Genomic DNA, 22303 nt, shown 5'->3' with positions numbered 1-22303 from the left:
CTATGGTCAAAGATGATTCTTTTCCCATGACGTTATTAATAACTTATTATCAGGTTCTTATTCTTCTGTAATGGTGGTTATTTTGTTGGAAAATGTTTTCTTTGGGTTCAATCTATTGCTAAAGTCTGATATTCTTTTAAATGAGACAAGCACACACCGAACGAGTGAAAAGTCTTAGGTTTTGAACAGGTTAACACAGGTTCTAACGCAATGTCAACAACAGTACATTCGGATTTACTTTATCAGTAAAACTGAAAGAAAAAGAAACATGACCACAAGTGGTTGTCTAACAATAAACATATTAAAACCAGACAAATATTTTTCACATCCAATACAACGTGGGGATGTTTGAAGGGGCCAACGGACCCTGTATATATACACTGTATTAAAGCACGTTTTATCCACAGAATATCTTAATACTGAACCTTTACTGCCAAATATTGATTTATTGTTGATTAGCATAAGCTATCTGATATAAGAAATTAATTTCATATTAAGTTACAGAAATTGTATGGGAATAAACTTAATATTCAATAAAGTTTAAAGCAGATTGAAAAACACATATCAGATTACCAGGTACAAGGTCGTCAAATAAGAAAGAAGTTGAGAAATTACTTTATGTTTTATTATACATGTATTTCTAGCATGAAATGTATTAGCCTATAAAATGAATGTAAAACTGCATTTTACAATACGAGGTCTGAGGCACCCGAACAGAGAATAAATACGATATAAAGAAGTTATGTTGCAGATCACTGGTACCGTATACCCTCGATTAAGATGTACCACGTTCGTTACATATAACATAATAACACGAAAATGTAATATGAATCTGCTGAACGAAAACAATATGAAATGAACTTGCACCCTTAGATTAAGTCAAATGTAAGTATTGTAGTTAAACAGTTACAAGATAAAGCGAGTTCGGAGCTTATTAATGAACGTTCCTATATGCAATATAAATTCTCCAAAATGATATTTTCGTGTAAAAAAATACTACGAATTATAAACTGTTTTAATAAATGAATCTAAACTTATCGTTAGTATCCATTTTAGATGCGGCAGCCATTTTTGACGCCATCTTGTTTATTTGCAATGCCCTGTGTTACCAATCGGATTCTGTGACTTTATGATTTTTGTGTATTTACTGATAAAAAAAAAGTACAGACAAAATATTCGATATTTTTCCACCAGGTTGTGGTGCTTCCTTTCGTGTCATCATATGAAATGAATGAACACTAATTTAGCACACGTGTACAATGCCTTTACAATACAAAATGTTCACCAGTTTTAGCAACGAGGTTCCATTGGTATGTGCATAATCGTCCATAAACCACAGAAATAATATCAGAAGACTATATAAAATACAAAGTAATATCTACAATGAGTTCATGAATATGTCTTGTACTAGCAAGCGTAATAAATTTTTTTTTAGATATCAGGGTGGCCACGTGACCTTTTGATATCGTAAACAAGGGGGAAATCATTTGATTCATGAAACATTTTTGTATGTAGTTTCCTTGTTACTTGATGGATTTTGATAAATTAAAAAGCGTTGAAGACAGAAGAACAAGTGCTTTCCTCTGTCCCTCTTAATCAATACTGTCTTCAAACACTTCGCCCAAATTCTAATGTATAAGTAATCTATACATTTGGTCCGTAAAAAAAACATTTGGGCAAAGTGTTTGAGAAAAGTATCAAGAATTCTGATACACGCTTTATCGCGCGGAAAGCACTCATTATTTTGTCTTCGGTGCTTTTTATTTTACCAAAATATGTCAAGTAATAAGGAAATTATAAGCAAAAACGTTACCTAAATCGAGCGATTTTCCCCGTGTAAACGATACCGAAAAGTCACGTGGGCTGGCCTTTCTGGGTATAACGCATGTCTAACGACTGCAGGTCCCTGTGAGCACATGATCAGTCACGAGGACATGGTGAAACGCACAAGCCTATAGTCACGTCAGCTGACAGGAGTATAAATCTTCCTCATAGTCGGAAGTATTTTGTCACAGCACTTAAATTTTCACAGCACTTAAATTTTCACAGCACTTAAATTTTCAGGGCACTTTTATGGCGATGCTTTAGTTGTGCATCATGATCTGCACTAATTTGATGTGAAATGTCAGGAATTCATTTTAATCACAACACACTGTATTGGTAATGTTTTGTTTTAGCTTTTGAAGCCTTTAACCAGTTTTACTTTATATTCTTTCTTTGGCAGATCATTCTGGTTATAAAAACAAAGCATGTTTTGTAAAGTAGGAAAATACTGGCTCCGGTTTATTGAGACTTTGCCGGCGTCCTGGAAAAAAAAAGAGAAAAGTCATGAGTTTAAAGCACTTGTTACAATAATCTATCTTATTGTAAAGGAAGAAGTCCCCTTTAAATTTAATAAAACTTGTTGTTGTTGTTCTGGTTGGGTAAAACATCACACCGACACAGTTATAGGTCATATGCCAAATTTCCTGCTTTGATGGTGGAGGAAGACACCTGGTGCCCATTCGTGCATTATTGCATCATGGGCGGCACCTGGCTAGAACCATCGACCTTCCGTAAGCCAGCTGTATGACTTCCTCACATGAAGAATTCAACGCCCCGAGTGAAGATCAAATCCACATCGGCGAGGGGCAAGTGATCCTTAACCACTCAGCCACGGCTGTCCCTAATACAGCGTGTAGCCTTTAGTCATAGGCGTAGGAGCAGGGGGGGGGGGGGGGGGCTAGCGGGGGCCAGGCCCCCCCCCCCCCCAAAGCTAGGAGAGGGGGGGGGCAAAAGTATAGTTTGGCCCCCCGAATATTTTGGAAAAGAGATAAATTGCAGTCCAATATAACATTTACTTAGCATCATATAATTCTTTTCAACCTGATTTCTGATTTGCATTTGGCCTTCCCTTGTATTCTGACTTGTCTCTTTCCGTAGTGTGAGTACTTAAATCTGTTTACATTTTATAAAAAATAATATATCATTGAGCGCAATCACTACAGTTCTGGTTTGAGCGTCTGCAAAATCAGTGTAGGCCTAACTATTAAGCCTGTTTACGCATGTAAACGTTATGTATTTTTTTCTTTTTCATTGTCCATTCAAGGGAAATGATATTTCCACAACTTTATACCACAATTAGACAAATGCAGTGCTAATTGATTGTATGTCCAGGGCTTCAACAGGAGAATGTAAAAAAATGGCACACTTAATATGACTGATTAAGACAGTTCAGTGCCTAGTCGTATGTGTATCATCAGAATAACTCAATGATTGCTAAAACATAAAGGTTTGAGGGGCCTATGGCCCCAATTAATCCCTGTACAAGGCTTTGAGGCTTTGTCACGAATAATGCACCGAGGATACCTTGCCGCTAACCCCCCCCCCCCCCCCACACACACACACAAACTGCCGGTTGAAAAGGTTTGCCCCCCCCCCCCCCCCCCCCCCCAAAGTTAAACTCGCTCCTACGCCCATGTTAGTACAATCATACTGTCATATACACAACATGCGTATTACGACACATTATGAGACAGCTTTGCCATATTCATTCAAGTACCAACCTCCGCGTAGGAATATTGTCAACCCGATAAGGGGAAGTAACACTGTGTTGGAGTTCGTGAGTTATGACTATTACAAATACTTACATTTTCAGCAATCTGAAATTCCTTTATTCCCAGCGGCGTTTGAACAGAGAGTACCTGGAACATATAAAGGAGTTATAAATAAACTTCATAATAAAAGTTAGCTAGGTCAGATATTGTATATCAGATATCGGTAAACCATTTCTTGTATTAGAAAGAATGCATACATACTATGTTAACAATTTTTGCACTACCATATGAGTTCATTGCACGTTGTCACGTTGCGTAATTGTGATGGGAGTTGTCGTTTTGTACTTGTACATAGTAACTATATGTCTCAAGGTGAGAAGAATGTGCAGTCAGTCCGGGGTCGGAACCCAGAAAGTCTTCTTAAAGGCTGAGTGCCCGACCTCCTGAACAAGTCATCTGCCTTGGTCATATTCTTCCCAAATGTGAATAAATCCGTAACCCCCATATTTTAGATAATCAGGGCATTCGTGTGGTTTACTGCGGTTCAAAGTTAACATGCTCCAGGAAGTGAACCGTAAGGGCATTACCTCGAGTGGTTAAATATCCAAGCTCCTGAACGGTCAGATAATAAAACATAAGAAGGCACAATGTTTATTTTCATTCTTACATGCTCATTGGGATAGTATGATAAAAATTTGTTCGACTTCATTTATCCGAGTAGTCATTAACCGAACATTATTCGGCAACTGACGTCTTAAATGTTTTCTCACCGGTCCGCGCATTAAACGTTCTTTATCACAAATCTATACAAAACTGGCGTCTTTTTTGTTAAACAGACAAAAGATCTACTCCTATCAGAATAATAAATAGCCTACTCATATATTTCACCAGCAATAGTTTGGCCCACCACCTTCGGATAAAACAATCGGTTACGTAATGGAGGAACACCAAAGGTCTGGGTTCAAATTCCATCAAGATGGTATCCGAAAACTTGCTCTTACACTCTTTATCAAGGATAATCAGCAGATGAAGCTATTGTACAAATATGATAAATTCATCTAACATTGTTGATTTGTCTTCATTACACGTCACCTTTCTATGACAGAAATAGGTACTATGATTTACATACCGTCGGTGTACTATTCCCAAGTCGTACTAGAAACGTTCCAACAGGATGGACGCCCAAAAGCCTGCAGGAGAAAAACATAATCATTTCAATGAATATCGTAGCTATTATTAAAGTGGTCAAACTTACAAATGTATCCAGTAGCTATCATTCACAACTCGTGTCACAATAGTCAACTCAAATGAAAATAAAAGCAAAGGGAGATTTTCAAGTATTTGGATCGGCTCAAGCTTTCTATATTATATTACACATAATACCAGATTTATATAGCGCCTTTTGATAATCACTACGTTCAAAGACACTTTACACAGCACAAAGGTAGCCACTTAGGTCGCCAAATTCATCAACTGCCAAGAAATATTAAAATCCTTTGATGAATGGTTCAGTTACTGACCGGACAGGAAAAAGCCTTGTTGACCTTCGACCTACAAGTGTGACCTTGACCTCTGAGCTAGGGATCCGTGTCTTACGCATGACACATCCTCTCATTGTGGGGAAAATTTGTGCCAAGTAATATTAAAATCCCTTGATTTATCGGACTTACCTATGCGCCTCTTCTTTATTTTTATCGTTGAAGAAAAAGTCTTCGTCCTTGAAAGTCTGAAATAAAACAGCGACCAGGCTCTAAATAAAGTACAGAATTCTAATTTTCCTCAATCAAAGCATTATAGGGTTATCATATGTCTGTTTCAGTTCATTTCTAAATAAAAGGATTTTCCATGCATTAATAAAATGTATCAATAAAAACATTGATCGTTTGTGAAAGAGAATAACTGTTTGAATGGCTTTTTATTGTAGTTATACAGACTGGCTGTACTCATCACTATAACCCGGCGCTGTGTTAACAAACTGTAGGGAATCTAAAGTGGTAGTATATTCATGACATGCTTCTTAATTGTAGTTATACAACTTCCCAACACATTAGAAAGACTTCCGTGTGTGTTCGAAACCCGTCTCGGGACTTAGGAACCTGTCCAGCTGACGGACGATCACTAATTACATCTAGGTGCTCGGAGTAATATTGCCGTTGGAAGCATCTTGGGTTTCTCTGTTAAAGTCGGAGGTTCGTCATTTCACCTTAATTTAAACCCGAACAAAAGAAACTAAAAAAATGCAAGCCAACACAACCTTTTTCATTTCTGCAGTCAGTAATTTGTTTTAATTCTGCATTTTTATGAGTGTAATTTCATACTATATATATAGTATGTTGATGACCACGTTTCTATTTCTGCAATCATTTGTCCACTTGCAATGTCATTAGATGCTCATGTCATTTCGGTGAGTACATTTGTAATACACTATAAATATACCATTAACTCTGCAATTTCAGCACGTACAGTTACATTTACTTAATATTAACTCACTTCTTCATTTACGTAATCTGGAAGTTTGCCTTCAGGTTTTGCGACATCTTCGTATCCTTGTTTAGCCGCTTGCTTTCGCTCCAGTGTAGACGTTTGATTTCGCTGATCCGGTGTTTCCGGTAAAGGTATGGCGGGACGTCTGGATATCGTGTCTTGTCTCTTTGGAGTTCCTGCTTATAAAACCAAAAGCAAATGCGGCTTTACTCATATATTGTTTGATATAAAACTCTACCGTACTGAGCATGGGTTGGCCATATTTCTTCAATTTGCTACATGTTTGTGTACTATATTCGCTGTAACCCTCTTTTCAGTCAGTTTTAAACTTCAGTTGTAGCATCATATTAACTTGTATTGAAGAATTGAAGTTTGTTCATATAAGAATTAGTCTTCCTATGCCATTGAATAGTTTGGTTTGACTTCGACAAAACAAAAAGGAAACACTATGTTTTATTCAAAGCAAAAAAAAGGCAAAACAATATATATGTTTTATTTAAAGCTAAATGGCATCACAGTACGTCTTTACTCAAAGCCAAAGGCAACACAATATGTTTTCTTCAAAGCAAAAAAGCAACATGATAATTATGTTTTATTTAAAGCAAAAAGGCAACACTATATGTTTTATTCAAGCAAAAAGGCAACATGATCTGTTTTATTGAAAGCAAAAAGGCAATTCTGCAATGTTTTATTCAAAGTAAAAAGGCAGCACTACATGTTTTATTCAAAGCAAAAATGCAACACTATATATTTTACTTAAAACAAAAAAAAACACTACATGTTTTATTCAAAGCAAAAAAAAAACAAAAAAAACAACACTACATGTTTTATTCAACGCAAATGTTTCATTCAAAGCAAAAAAGCAACACTATATGTTTTATTCAAAGCAAAAAGGCAACACGCCATGCTTTTATTCAAAGGCCGAAACAACTGGCTACAACTGTTGCTGTTGCATCCAATACGGCGTTGTTTTTAAATAAGACAAAATAGACAATACCTGTCGGCATCACTTGAACTCCCCCGGTCGCACCTCTAGGCAACCGGCGCATTTCTTGCTCTTCTTTGATCTCTGAATACTCTTCTTCATCATCAGATTCCAGACTGTACTCGGACTTTGATTTATGTTTGTATTTTGTATCGTCTGCTCAAAATGCAATAGGATTATTAAAATAGTAGCTTGATCAGGGATGCTGTATTCGCCTCAGTTGGATTTTGCCAGGTCGGATCACACGAGGCGCACAAACGCCGAGTGTAATCAGACCTAGCAAAATCCACTCGGGCCGAATACAAAATCCCAGATATAGCTACTGTTATAATGACTCTTTTATTCTATCATATACATGTACCTTTATCAATTCTGTCAAAAATACGGCTTGTATTCACAAGTAAATACGAACAGGCAGAAAAAGTCCGTATTGTACCTTTAGTATTACATGTTTTCGGACATAAATTAATACGCATTACCTGACTCAGTTCTATAAATAGCGCATACTTTGAAGCAAAACTTTTTATCCTTTTATGCTATTATTCTGTTGACAAAATATTATTTGTTTCAAGCTGTAACAGAAAATAAAATTTATTTATCGACATATTTATATTTTGTTGCAAAAAAAATCTACTGGAATCGTAAATATACGAAGACGCATGTCACAGTTATAAATCGGACGCAATATGAACCGCCATCTGTGTTAAAAAATCAAACGATGCGTGCTTACCTGGTGTGGGCGGAAGTGGTGGCAGAGGAGCACGTGACATTCTCTTCTTAGGGGTCATGGATATGCCTTCATCACTGTCGGCAGACAATTTCTGACTACCTCTTTAAACCACAACAGAAAGAAATAATATTTTAAGTTAATTTTATAAAATAATAACCCAAAAAACGTGGCAACGGAATGACAAAGACCATTTCCGATTAATTTTCAAAACAATTTCGTTGCCAGCAAATGGTTTCTGCTGTTGACAATGCTTCCATCAAACGCTACATTCACTTAATTTTTAAGTTCATATCACAAAAGTGTTAATCTGATATAATCAAGTTCCTTTTTCTGCCCGAGTGTCGTTTAATGGAGTGAGAAAAATCTGTGAGTTACCTACCCTGAATGTTGATGGACTTGAGTAATAGCGTCGTGTATATATGCTATCCAAGTCTGCAAATATATAATGATTGGGATTCATAAGACAATATCCTCGCACCTTGGCATTAAAATAATATATGAGCCGCACCATGAGAAAACCAACATAGTGCATTTGCGAACAGCATGGATCCAGACCAGCCTGCGCATTCGCGCAGTCTGGTCAGGATCCATGCTGTTCGCTAACGGTTTCTCTAATTGCAATAGGCTTTGAAAGCGAACAGCATGGATCCTGACCAGACTGCGCGGATGTGCAGGCTTGTCTGGATCCATGTTGGTCGCAAATGCACTATGTTGGTTTTCTCATGGTGCGGCTCAATTATATGATTAGAAAACATTTACATCGTAACGCTGTTTCGCGTTTTATTTTCTGGTTGCTGTAAATGTTGTTATTTTCATCACGTACTTACTATATTTATAAATAAGGTGTGTAGGCGTATGAATCGGATAAAAGTATATCGTATCAAGGTGTAAAGTTTATGTTAAAACCCCTTGATAAAAGATAACAATAGAGAAACCGAACGATTTTCATATCAAAATGTTTAACATAAAATATCTTCTAAGTATCAGAGTAATTTTTAAAGCGTAGCTATATTATGGAGCAATATAAATACATTGTATAAAATGCTTATCTTAAAAGAATGTGGTGTCATTTTGTTTTTGGATTGAATCATCTTTTTGTTAAGGTGGCGAAATAACCAATATTTCGTGTTCTCAGTTGGCAGCTATACTCGGGGTGTAAAGAATTAGCGAAGCATGATGAACATTTTGAATTCGAGAGTGGCATTATTCAGGAATGAAGCAATATTCACGAATATTTTGAAGAATAAACAAGAAGCAATATTCACGAATAATTTGAAAAATAAACAAGAAGCAATATTTTGAATCTGCGAGTAGCAATATTCACGAATATTTTGAATTCGCGAGAAGCAAGTAGCAATATTCACGAAGATTTTGAATTCGCATGTAACAAGAAGCAATATTCACGAATATTTTGAATTCGCATGTAGCAAGAAGCAATATTCGCGAATATTTTGAATTCACGAGAAGCAATATTCGCGAATATTTTGAATTCACGAGTAGCATTATTGGCAAATATTTTTAATTTGGAAGTAGCGTTATTCGCGAATATTAGTGAAAATAAAGCCATCGCGAATATAATCAACATTTTCAGTCTGTATTATAAACGAATACAATGACAGCAAGGCAGACATCTTAGGCAACCTCTACGGCGCCTGGGAACAATACAATATTCTGATGGTGCAACATACCTTCCTTTTAGCTTCTGTTTCACTGGCGAATAATTGTGATGGTCTGCTCCTATCTTCATGTTTTATCTCAAACACGTGCAGCACGTTAGGAATTGTTGTCTCTTGCACACTGAGGGCAGAAATGGCAAATGTTTATTATAGGCAAAAAGGCTAAAGATGAAAGATTAACATATATCAAGAACTGTGTCGAAAGACAGTACTCAACTTTCTAAAATCACTACTTTTTTACAACAGTCCCTTGAAAACACTTGAAACAAAGTAAGCGGTTTTCCTTTATTGCTGTAAGATATATGAACCTTGTTTAGTGATACTAAAAATTGTCTCAATTGCCCAAGTTGTTACATAAATAAGCCAACAAAAACATCTGAAGCAGCTCTTTAAGGACGTATGCTAGAATTTGGTGCGAAATTTTTCCCAATAACAGAATTTCTTCAAACTTTGGATATTGAAGGACAATCATCTAAGAAACAAAAAATGCAATAAAAATCATAGGTCACCGGATTCGAAAAAGAGTTATCTGCCCTTGAAAACGGCATTTCCCCCAAAAATGACGTTTTCAAGGGCAGATAACTCTGTTTCGAATACGGTGACCTATGATTTTTATTGCATTTTTTGTTTCTTAGATGATTGTCCTTCAATATCCAAAGTTTAAAGAAATTCTGTTATTGGGAAAATTTTCGCCCATCTCATATACAGGGAATTCTAGCATACGCCTTTAAGGGTAAATCAAACACATGTGAATATATTTTGTATTGTCTTTGTTGTTAAAAATCTGATACTTTTCATTGCAAGGGAAGTAAACTAATAGATATCTCTGCTTACATGTACTTGTCTAAGGCATGAGTTGTCATTCTCAGTTAATTGATATAAACAAAACTTGCATGAATTTCACATTTGTAAAAGTTTTGGTTATCTGAAGGATTTAGAAATCAATTTCTAAACTTTAATTTATGTCGTTCTATCTTTAAAGATTTAAGGCTCTACCTCTATAAAGCTATACCGTATCAAGCTATAGGCGTCCTGGCCTTTTGCGGTTTAAGATAGCTTATATTGCAAAAAGGCAAACTTTTGTTGAATTTGATTTAGAATTTATATGTAGGAATAATGCCATACAAACTTGAATGAAGTTTTAAGGCAGTGCATTCTATTGCAGATCAGTTACGAGTTTACATATCCCATCGACTTAAGTTTTCCCATTTTTAAATATATACAATAAGATAACAAGTGCATGCAACCAAACTGATTATAAGATACGGAGCTCTTTGTTTTTGTTGGGTATAAAGTCACACAATTATTGGTCATACGGCGATTTTCAAGCTTCTGATAGTGGAGGAAGACCCCAGGTACCTCTCCATGGCGGGTTCTGAGTAGAACCACCGACCTTCCGTAAGCTAGATGAATGGTTTCCTCACATGACTAATTCTATGGCCTAAGCGAGGCTCGAATCCCAGTCGATGAGGGGCAAGTGAAGATACAGAGCCTCCGTGACCTAGCTTGCCTCTTACCGCTGTGGGTTCTAAACTCCACTTTGGATGTATAATTATTTCATGCCGCACATACTCACGGAACGGTAATAATGTTCGGATAAAGCAGATGTGTTCTTCCTCGAACATCAAGTTGTGTTGGTATTATTTAACCCTTATCATGCTGGACAGTGGACACGATTGATTCTGCCTTTGCGACCAGTGTAGATCATGATCAGACTGCGCATATCGCCATTCAGTCAGTATATTTTTTGGTAAGCATCCCTTTTAACAGCTAAAGGTACTGTCCAAATTGAAAGATGGACAAGTTCATTATAGAAATTTAGCAGGGTATGGGTTAAAATGTAACAACAATAAAATTATCAGATACATACCTCTCGTATACTGACAATGAGAAAGCACTTTGTGGTCTTAGTGCATATTCATCTTTAAAAGAGTACACACAGCCCTGAGAGATGACAACAAACCTTTGTTTCCCTGTAGACAAAAATAAAACAATAGAAACTGGATGACTCACATAGACGGTTGTTATCACATGCTTTGTAGATAAATAATGACAGAATACAATATACAGTAAACTGTTGTTTACCTCAAAAATAGTGTTCAGTCAATGTCGTTGTAATTGATAAAAATAACGACATAATTTTATTAGCAGGGTTACATTTTATTCATTGATATAGTCTCATCCGCGTACATGCAAATAATTAAAACCATAAAATGTACATAAACATAGATCGTACATGACCATTGAATTACAAGAGACTATTTAAAAAAAAAACATTATATACCTTATATATCATACAAATCTTTTATATTAGTTATTTATATCTATAGGACCTTGAAGTTTCTTCAAACACTGCTCTCATAAAAACACCGCCGGGGCTATGGTGCGGGCGGGGTGTGCATGGGGGAGGAACAACAGACGTATAGATTCTTTTCATAGTTGAAATTCTCATAATCCAATCCGCGACTCTATAGTTACCTCCCCTGACAGTCCGTCCTCAGAAATGAAAGTAATAATTACACCACGAGTTGGACTAAGTTTCTCAGGGCCAGGTAATCATATTGAACTTTCAATTTTTTCAAGGCTTACATTTTGCAGATCCTATATGCAGCAAATTTCCGATACGACCCCCACGTTTACGGAGAACGCCTTCATATGTGGAACCAACTTTCAGAATATCCTGAGCACCTGCAAAATACAACACAATACACGCTAAGTTAATGCCAACTCGTATAACATTTTAAAATTTGCAAAAATACCGTTGAGAAAAATTAACTGTGTTCGTTTTACAAGGATAGTAAATTCAGTAAATTTCTGCATTTGTATGGAGTTCTGTGGTACTCTGCGGTACTGTTAAAACACATCATTTTGATAAAATTGTCTTTAACATATCGATAGGTGAAAACGAAAAAAAGGTCTATTTGTTCTTTACATCTATATGCATTCAGAACGTTTTCGCTGTCGCCCTTTCATATGTGTTAGATTTCTATTATCATTTTTATTGTCCTCATCCACCAGAGGTCCAGCATTGCGGCTTCTGTAGGAGACTCATCGGTGAATTATTTCGCGAAAGTTTCGTTTTGCATAAGCCTTTTGCAGATACTGTGAAGAAAGTTCATGTATAATTTACCTGTACTCGCCCTGAATTTCGGGTGCTGCTGAAACAAGGGTGAATGTCTGAAGCCTGCGCTCTGTAGTATTCATTCTTATACAAATTTTGATTACGCATTTTGTCTGAGTTATTTTATAGATATCTGCGTTTGTTGGTTAAATCGATATTCAAAATTTATTCAATGATTTTAAAACTATTGCCGTTTTAACGTTCACTCAGTCTTCACTAGTATTTGAATAGACTAGCCCATCATAAATTCAAATATGTATTGAAGACAAATGATCCACACAAATTATTTAACGTCAGATACAGTGTAAACAAAATAACAATATGTTATTAGCTTTTTATCGAGAATATGCACGAGTTCTATAGAGACTTACGGAGCAAAGTATTATTTCGCAAAAGAATGAATGCATAAATCCTGATGCAAAACTTTTTTTATTACATACTCATCTGCAATTAATATAATTATAAAAATGACATAGATTTTTATTTAGCATGAGTAAAATTGAACACACTACAGTTAACAAACTTATTAACTCGACTTCATACATTAAAATGACGTCGCAAATGACACCAAACACGTGACATGAGAGGAGGTTTGCGCGTCAATATGGAAATACTGACGTCCCTGGTCCTATTGTAATGGAGATTGAACATACTTATATAATAACATCAGTATTTGAGCCACTTTCCGACATGGACCTATATGTAAAACAGAAATGTATCTAGGAAAATGTGGTGACAAGTAAAGATAAGCATGTGGTTAAGGCATACCAATGTCTTATTTAAAGATAAATTCATAACTGTTCCACATACTTTCAAACTTCAAGAAGTTCCTATTTCCATCCTCGAATTTCTTTACAATGGTGTGTGATTTCTATGGTACTCACTGTCCACCATTTAAAGAGAAATCAGTGAAAAATAAAATCTTATTGTGGAATTGGTGAAGCAACGATACCAACGAATCATAGAGTGAAAATTTCAGGCAAGTGAAGGAAATTGTCAAAATTGAAAAACAAACTTTTAGTCAAGTCAGTTATATTCCGTGTGTTGGCCAGAATCGTTACTAGCTGCCGTTAGCTCACCTTTAGGTTTTTTTCAAGTTTGCAGCATTTGTCAAATTTGCATTTCCTTCAATGGTCCATATATAAAAAGTATTTGAAAACCGTCGTTGCTACTTTTGCTTAGGATATGAAACGTGATTTTGTGACGTAATTTCGTTGATTGTATGAAACAAACACAGTCATATCATGCGCTATTTAAAGTTGATAAACTAAAAGCAAATCAATATTTCTGCATCTATACTTACCTATATTTTTCAGTGGTTCCAACAGAATTTTCTGCGATGCACTTGATCCGTCACTCATAATGGTATGCTTGTCTATAAACACGCAATATCCACTTTTAATAAACCTCTACACATTACATGGTTCCTTCCTTTTAAGGGACATTTACTCACATAATTTATTTTTAACTACATTATTCTGTTCTGCGATTATTCCACCAACTTCGTTTGTGATATATACTATTAAGTGTTCTGCGAATCAAAACAAAACTGAAGAACTAAGTGACGAATTTATCAGTCTGTGCCGTCAAGGTATTCGACGTCCTATCCTCTTGTATATGTCACAATTAAGTGAAATAGGTGTACACGTGGTATCTACAAATAAAAGATAAAAAAATGTTTATTAATTGAAATAAGAAAAAAATTAAATAGATAAATAGATTTGAATTTGGTTCGGACCTGATACCTACATGACTCTAGATCACAATTTGAAACCAGGCGCTAGAACCTTGTAAATAGAAGATATGCCCCAGTCACAAACCAGGCGCTAGAACCTTGTAAATAGAAGGAATGCCCCAGTCACAAACCAGGCGCTAGAACCTTGTAAATAGAAGGAATGCCCCAGTTACAAACCAGGCGCTAGAACCTTGTAAATAGAAGGAATGCCCCAGTCACGATTGTAACTGCTTCGTGACAGCAAAAGTCACGATTGTAACTGCTTCGTGACAGCAAAAATATTATCGATTTCATTCAAATTTTTGACCCAATACTTTTATCGAAGATCTGAAAAGATATAACACAAATCTTAGCTAAAATTACAGTGTTAATGAAGTGTTACGTATAACCCAAACTGAAGAGATATGTAAAAGTTCTCTTTATCTTGCCGTTGACATCATAAGTGTTTGTATTCTTATTTAAACAATGGTAATGATCGATAGACCAAAAATGCAAAATTAGATCACGATTTATCTTTTTTAAAAAAACTTCCTTAAATTGCTCAACAGTTATTTTTGTTTGTTTCAAGTGCTTCTACTTCAGTATACTGACCAATACAAAAGGATGAGAGGCAAGTAACAACAGCACAATAGATAAAACTTCGTAATTTAGAGATAGTTCCTAAAAATTCAAATTATCAACTTATGAAAAACAATTAAAAACCTAACGTTGAGTGCTTATATATAATATTTAAGATCAAGTATATCTTATCATTTTGAGCATGCCGTATAAGCTTTTCTGAAACTTCCTCTTTAATTTTAATGTAGACTATCTACCAAGTCATTGATAAATTATAATTGGATCATTGTGGGAAGAAAGTTATCAAATACACGCCATGATGTATGACATCAGAAAATGTTTTAAGTCTAATAAAATTAATTCAGATTCTTTATCAAAGCTGAAATTTAGATACAATGTTATTTGTACTACATCATACATCATATATAATAACAAGAAAAAAAAAAGCTTCAGCATTTATCTTAGAAAAATAGCATTACAATGAAATGACTTATCACCAAGTTTTCAACCATAAGTTCATTGTTCATTTTAACTGGTGCCATACATGTGTGTACATAAATTCCAGGTAGGATTAATATTTGTGTTACATCTACGTTATTGTATTTACATTTAAAAACATTGTCACTGAAAGTCCACTATACTGTCTAGGTTAAAAATTATCTACAGACTGCGCCAGTGCCAGGCCTGGCTATACAGCATTCTGGAAGTCTCTGATGGCGTAGTGGAAGAAACTGTTCTTGAAGTTCTTATCTGGATATACGCCATGTGGTGGGTTCTAGTCCAGGATTTGTAACTGGCAATGTATTCTGGTATGTCTAGCAGTAACTGTAATAAATCAGCTTATGAGACGTTTGTTTCTACGTCTTTCTTGAAGGTAGCGCGATCAGTCATGAGTATGTTAGACAGATGTTACGCTTTCTTGACGGTATGAAATTTTTGTGATTAATAGGGCTCCCTTCCTTTGAACCTTTTCAAGCGACTGTATATCCTTCTTCTGCTCCTGGGACATGCTTGAGATGGGTATGAACTAGTGATATGAGGGCTTTTGATTTTGCTTCTTGACTGCAGCTATTTACTTATAAATGGCGTCAGCATGGCAAGGTTTTGAATCTCCCTGTGATGTTACTGATATGTGCATTTTTCTATTTATTCAGCGCCAAAGTAGAATGTAATTGTATATATAGTAGGATATTTCCCTCTATGTCGTTTTGAGCTTGTACCTGAAATAGCATATTTCTCTCTGTGTCGCATTGAGCTTGTACCTGTAATAGGATATTTCACTCTGTGTTATATTGAGCTTGCACCTGTAATAGGATATTTCACTCTATGTCGTATTGAGCTTGTACCTGTAATAGGAGATTTCCCTCTGTGTCGTATTGAGCTTGTACCTGTAATAGGATATTTCACTCTGTGTCGTATTGAGCTTGTACCTGTAATAGGATATTTCCCTCCATGTCGTATTAAGCTTGTACCTGTAATAGGATATTTCCCTCTTAGTCGTATTGAGCTTGCACCTGTAACAGGATATTTCACTCTGTGTCGTATTGAGCTTGTACCTGTAATAGGATATTTCCCTCCATGTCGTATTAAACTTGTACCTGTAATAGGATATTTCACTCTGTCTTGTATTAAGCTTGTACTTGTAATAGGATTATATTTCTCTCTATGTCGTATTGAGCTTGTACTTGTAATAGGATATTTCACTCCATGTCGTATTGAGCTTGTACTTGTAATAGGATATTTCACTCTGTGTCGAATTAAGCTTGTACCTGTAATAGGAAATTTCACTCTGTGTCGTACTGAGATTGAACCTGTAGTAGGATATTTCCCTCCATGTCGTATTAAGCTTGTACCTGTAGAGACTTATGAGTATTATTGTGCATTGAGCGCATCTGTCTTGTCTCTCAGTTGACCCAGGATACTTCTGGTTTTGAGACTTGAATACTGCTGGCACCTGTTTTTTTTCTGTTTGATATATAAGGTTTTCAGAAACGCTTTATTTGACATTCAGGGAACTGTGTGGTCGTCTGTCGACGTTGTCTTGTAGAGCGGTTTACTATTAACTATTGGTCCAACATATTTCACAATCTGAGTCGATGTCATACATACAGAAACTAAAGTGTTCTTCGCTAAAATAAGTATATCTCCAGCGCCTAGTTTAATGTGTTTGGTATTCACAATTTCATATCCCGAATTTACAGAGAATTTTAGAGAGAATTGCAGAATCAGTTATTGAAATGTTCACATTAGCTAAAAGTCTGAGAAATGAAGAGAATTGATAGCTTGACATGTTTGCAATTTTTACAATTCTTCTTACGTTTATAGGATGTTTCGTGGGTATAACATGGGGGTTGTGCGCGCACGTGTGAGTATGTGTGTGGGATGGGGCGGGGGGGGGGGTGAAGGGGGAAGGGGACACGAGATGTTACTTTTTTCTTACAAGATCAATATTTCGGTCAGAGATGAAAATCTATCTGAAATTTCAATGATATCATTATCACTGAGGACCCCCCCCCTCCAGGTGCCTCTTCGGGCACTATTTCATCACGGACGGGCATTTAGGTAGAAACAACGACCTTCCGTAAGCCAGCTGGATGGCTTCCTCACACGAAGAACCCAGTGAAGCTCAAACTCACATCGATGAGGGGCAAGTGATCTGAAGTCAGCGACCTTGACCACTCGGCCACGGAGGTCCTCGATACTCCCTATCAACACGTTATACTGAGAAGGTGACACTTCTACACACTTTATTGGGTACCAACAATCATCACACTGAACATCTCGATAATTGCTTGCTACATGCTTAGAACAGATGTTGCACGGGTATCTCACTGAACCTGTATGTACCTCTACATCCCAGTTCTAAACCACAAATGAGTGGAAAATTGAGCCAAAATATGAATATATAGCTTTTAAAGTGACTTCAATTAAAGACCCACCACCACCTAGTGACCTACTTTTTCCTCACACATGAACTTCGTGCAAATCATTCTGATAATACTGGTATAACACAATTATTCTACAACATGACAGATGGACAATTTAAGCCCTCCCTGAATTTAAGGCATCGCCCACAGTGGCAGCCATTTGACTCAGAAGTTTACATGCAAGTTTTCATAAAATAAAAGATGACTAAGTGGTAACAATAAAGTCAGTAATTTTGTCATAATAATGTTTTAAATATCTATGTGAACATATGCAAGTAAAAGGATGTGCATTTCACTACCTGTATTATGCCTTTATTCGATATTTTTCTCTTGCCAAAATGACAAAATTTTGCAATTTTATGTGCAGTCAAACTCAATGTATATTCAATACATTTAAAAGATAATTACAGCCAACTGTAAAGCAGACCGCGAAGAATAAAGTCTAAAGAAATTATTTTGAAATTTTACCTGATTACTGAATTATACACAAAAATCCCAACACCATCAATTTATCCAATTTGTGTTATCTGTTCACACATAATTTACATGTATATAAACAGGTGATATTATAGGGAGTGTGTATAATCCGGCCATCCCCGGCCATCCGGATAGATTTTGACGGAAAATCCGGCCGCCCCTAATTATTTCTTCATTTGTTTACATATATCAATAATTTATACATCGTTGTAAAGCTGACGTGATGCAGTTTAAGAATATGTAAAGAAGTTAATAATCCGACCTTAAACGAATTTAAAATATTATTTTGAAATTTAGTTTTTTTTTACTGTAATCAAAATAGAATTCAGAAGGTGATAAAATACGGCCATCCCTACTTTTTTTCTAATTACGTTATATTTTGCAATGAAATATATGTATTTTGAAAGCTGACATTATGCAGATTACAAATATGTAAAGATTTATAGCATTCGACTGCAAATGACTTGTTAATACCGATTTGAAAATAGCTGATTTTTTCCTGTTGTCACCATCAGTTTCCGTAAGTGGGAAAGCACGGCCATCCTTGTTATTTTTCTCATAACTTTAAATCTGACAATTTTCTATTCATGATTTGAAAGATTAAATTCTGTAGTTTATAAATATGTAAAGATATGATCTATCATATCTCTAATGCCTTTGTAATGCTCATTTAATTTTTTCACAAATGAGTTAGAATGGCAGTATCAATTTCTCACGGCTATGCATAGCCCTATTTTACAACTGCGATTATCATTATATAACTTTCAAACATATGAACCATCTTATATTTTCTTAAGCAGTTTACCAACATTTTTAAGACTTGTCTGCGGTCCCATTTATGTGTGGCAGTGAATATTGTTCATTGTGCGTCAGTTTAATCGCACGACTTTGTTAAACTAAACTGCGGGCTGTAGGCAATTATAATTTAATGTTTCTGATATGTGTACCTTATGGATTCCTTTGATATGATAAATAGCACTGGATAGTTTTCTATGAGAACTGGCAAGGATAAATGGAACAATGTCAAATCAAACTTCAGCAGTGAAGATCAGCAGACAATACGAACAACAGTTAAATTTGATCAGTAACATTTATTAAATTGTATTTGAAAATATAACGAGTATAGGGTAATATGTATATAAAAAGTACTTATCAAAATGAACAAATATATACATTTATCAGTGTAATATCTGTTAATCATATGAAATAATACAATGAAAATACAATGTACATTTATAGAACACAACAGAACAGAACAGAACAAATCTATTATTTTTAAGACTTGAGCTTACGCTCCTCACCCTTGAACAAAGAAACACATATATAAATATCAATAGCAATTTACATTAACAATCAAAATACAAGGTACATTTATATAGTGTCAACATTAACTTTATATACATATAATTAAAGATTTTTCATTAAATTCTTTACTGGATAGAAAGGACGGCCGGATATTACACTTTGCCATATTATAGGATTATGTACAGGTTTACCTGGCTACCTGTGGTCAATAATGCATGTACAAACAACAATTTAAATTAAATTTACATGGGGTTGTCTTTTTGTGTCTTATGCAATAACCAGGAACAATTTTGACAAAAATCCGTAAGAGTTTGCAGTATACATATTGTACTTTGAAATGAACTAAATTTTGTCTTTGTAATATTTATTTTTTTGGAGTTTGATTGCACGTAAGATTTCAATATTAAGGGTAAACTTTCGGTCTAAACGAGACTCAAATATTTTACAAGCGGCATATGTACTATAAAATCATCATATGCTTCTTATGTTGATGATAATTTGACCGGCTGTTACGGCTTTAGTGCAATTTTCAAGAGAAAAATACTTGGCCTGAAAATATGAACTGATACTGATTTGTGACTGTGGCGATGTCTTAAGTGTTTTCACAACTTCATCTGCAAACTTATTCAGTCATTCTCTTTTCAGTATAGTTTTATAAACATAGAATAATAACTATCTTACACTGTAGATGCAAAGTGTGATCTAAACTCACCTTAATACATCTAGTACTGTGCATACTACTACATTAATTTGACAATATATTTAGACATTAAACACATTGTCTTGGCCTTATATATGTCACTGTCAATTTGTAACTAGATACTTTTCATTTCTCTTTTTTTTTTCATGCAGACCATGTATAATTACAGTTATTTTGTGTCACGTCTTAAGACATGTTCTCAAAGTTGTATGTTGGGTATATGAAAGAATTACATAGCGAACCAAATGAGTAAAAACTATATATGTATACGTGCACAGAAATTGGGCTAACTGGATGTTCTTTATCATATTTCACATACAGTAGTGTGAAATTAACAGCGGGAAATGACTCATTCCCCCAGTAGCTGCGCGAAAGATATAACTGCAATTATGTACATTATTCGTCCAATTTTTGTTTAAACAGCGAAATAAACAAAATCTAACATAATTCATGCTGGCTTATAAAAATTGGTATCTGTTCTGTACCGTATAACTGAGTAAGGGTTTTTTCGTAGCCGAGTGATTTCGAGTTACTGCCCCCGCTCCCCACCCAACCCCGCACACACGCATACATACCGTTTGCTCTTTTGGTTCGAACCTCGATCAGGGTCATGACTCATATACCCGACAAATAATGCCAAATAATGTCACCTATGCCTGTTAGCCATAGAACGTCGCCTTATGATCTTAATGGATTTTGTTGTCCGACCCCTTAAACCCAATTGGCGGCCAAACAAAATAGACCGCAAGACTCAACTCGCTCTATCCTGGGAGTCAAAAATGATAGTATTCAATATAAAAAGCTCCCGACATGACATTTTTATATTATGGAGTGTATTTTACGCTGATATAAACCAAATGTATACTTACAATTATTTCCATTTTAATGTGTATATATTTTAATAATTTTAAACGATTTAAAAGTAAACAGCTTATTGAAATGAACAATATTCCGTATATTGTCTATATTTAAACATAAAGATAAACCAACCTGCTATAAAATCCAGACGGAAAATCAACTTTTGGTTTAACATATACGTTTATCTTATTTCAACATTCAAATTTAGGTCACGGGTATATTGTCAGTTTTAAATAAACACGAGTGTGCGTATACAAGTAGTTTATCTATCCAATAAAATGTATACCGTTCTTCCGGGTTGTGCTGAACACATTTATTATTTGTGTTTTATTTATTTCGGCAGAACAGGGGAATTTCCATGTGCTGCCGTGCGTTACATGGTTTAAATTGAGTTCAATGAAGAGATTTACATTAATCACTGTTAGGCCACACCAGTTTTATATGCATGTCAGGTTTAACTCGTATTCGTCACGTAAGGTAGAAACAAACATACTGGTGATAATTCATTTTGTTGTTTTGGTTGCGGGTAACAATTTTATGTCATGATACTATAGAGGCCATTGGCGTAGGAGCGATCTCAAAGTTGGGGGAAGGGTTAAACAGAGGGGCCGGCCAGCTAAATCTACCCATAAATTTCCCAATAAACATTTCGGAGAACGAAAGAAAAAAACGTTCTTCCCTTTTTGACAATACACAATTACACATCACATCCAACCTTTCTCAATACATCTACATGCTGTCTCCCAAATTAGCTTTTTCCTTTATTTATTGGAAATATCGGCTTTTTGGGGTCAGAAGATGGAGATGCCAAAACATACGGCTGCCCCCCCCCCCCCCCCCCCCAACCCAAACCTCAACCCTCAAGATTGGGGCGGTCCCAATGATTATGCAAGATGTATAAATTTGATTAAGTTATATAAATTTGATTAAGTTATACATCATAATAATGTGTCCAGGGATGGCAGTGGTTTAAAGATGTTTTGATTACTGTCAGAGTTAAAGCCAAAAATATAATTTTCTGACTATAATTTTATTAAGAAATGTTGCTTTTAAAATATTACTTACATATGCTAGTTTTTATATATATGATTTGTCACAATAAAACTAGAATTAAATGTTCAGTTGTTGGCTGAAATTTACACTTATTTACAGCCTTTTTTATAACGATGAAAGCCCATGTTATGGAAAATGTTGATCGTTGAATGATGCCA

At 35.4% G+C, this 22303-nt stretch overlaps 1 protein-coding gene across 3 annotated transcripts; it reads right to left on the bottom strand.

Annotated features, from left to right (window-relative positions):
• Positions 1 to 610: 610 nt before the first annotated feature.
• Positions 611 to 21372, bottom strand: LOC128559618 (SH3 domain-binding protein 2-like). Of its 3 annotated transcripts, none has more exons than XM_053551923.1 (13): positions 21225 to 21372; positions 13836 to 14186; positions 12001 to 12099; positions 11282 to 11384; positions 9424 to 9532; positions 8115 to 8167; positions 7736 to 7836; positions 7018 to 7161; positions 6027 to 6199; positions 5207 to 5262; positions 4666 to 4726; positions 3630 to 3683; positions 611 to 2305 (listed from the first exon to the last, which is right to left on the bottom strand). In XM_053551923.1, the coding sequence occupies exons 2-13, from the start codon at positions 13891 to 13893 to the stop codon at positions 2174 to 2176; spliced, it is 1143 nt and encodes a 380-aa protein (XP_053407898.1). In that variant the 5' UTR covers positions 13894 to 14186; positions 21225 to 21372; the 3' UTR covers positions 611 to 2173. The 3 variants fall into 3 exon arrangements, with proteins under 3 accessions (XP_053407898.1, XP_053407900.1, XP_053407899.1); XM_053551925.1 differs by having other exon boundaries at positions 6027 to 6196; XM_053551924.1 differs by lacking the exon at positions 21225 to 21372 and adding an exon at positions 21104 to 21124.
• Between the last annotated feature and the right edge of the window lie 931 nt (positions 21373 to 22303).

Source organism: Mercenaria mercenaria, chromosome 9 (assembly GCF_021730395.1).
Source record: "Mercenaria mercenaria strain notata chromosome 9, MADL_Memer_1, whole genome shotgun sequence".
NCBI lineage: Eukaryota > Metazoa > Mollusca > Bivalvia > Venerida > Veneridae > Mercenaria > Mercenaria mercenaria.
This window is presented reverse-complemented; position numbering and strand designations above follow the sequence as displayed.

Bases quoted from the DNA above. Each gene is read 5' to 3' on its own strand.
- LOC128559618 (XM_053551923.1), bottom strand. From the start codon at position 13,893: ATGAGTGACGGATCAAGTGCATCGCAGAAAATTCTGTTGGAACCACTG. The intron at 8,168-9,423 runs GTATGTTGCACC...ATATATTTGCAG, and splicing joins AAACAGAAGCTAAAAGGAAG to ACTTGGATAGCATATATACA. The intron at 7,837-8,114 runs GTAGGTAACTCA...TGTGGTTTAAAG, and splicing joins CAAGTCCATCAACATTCAGG to AGGTAGTCAGAAATTGTCTG.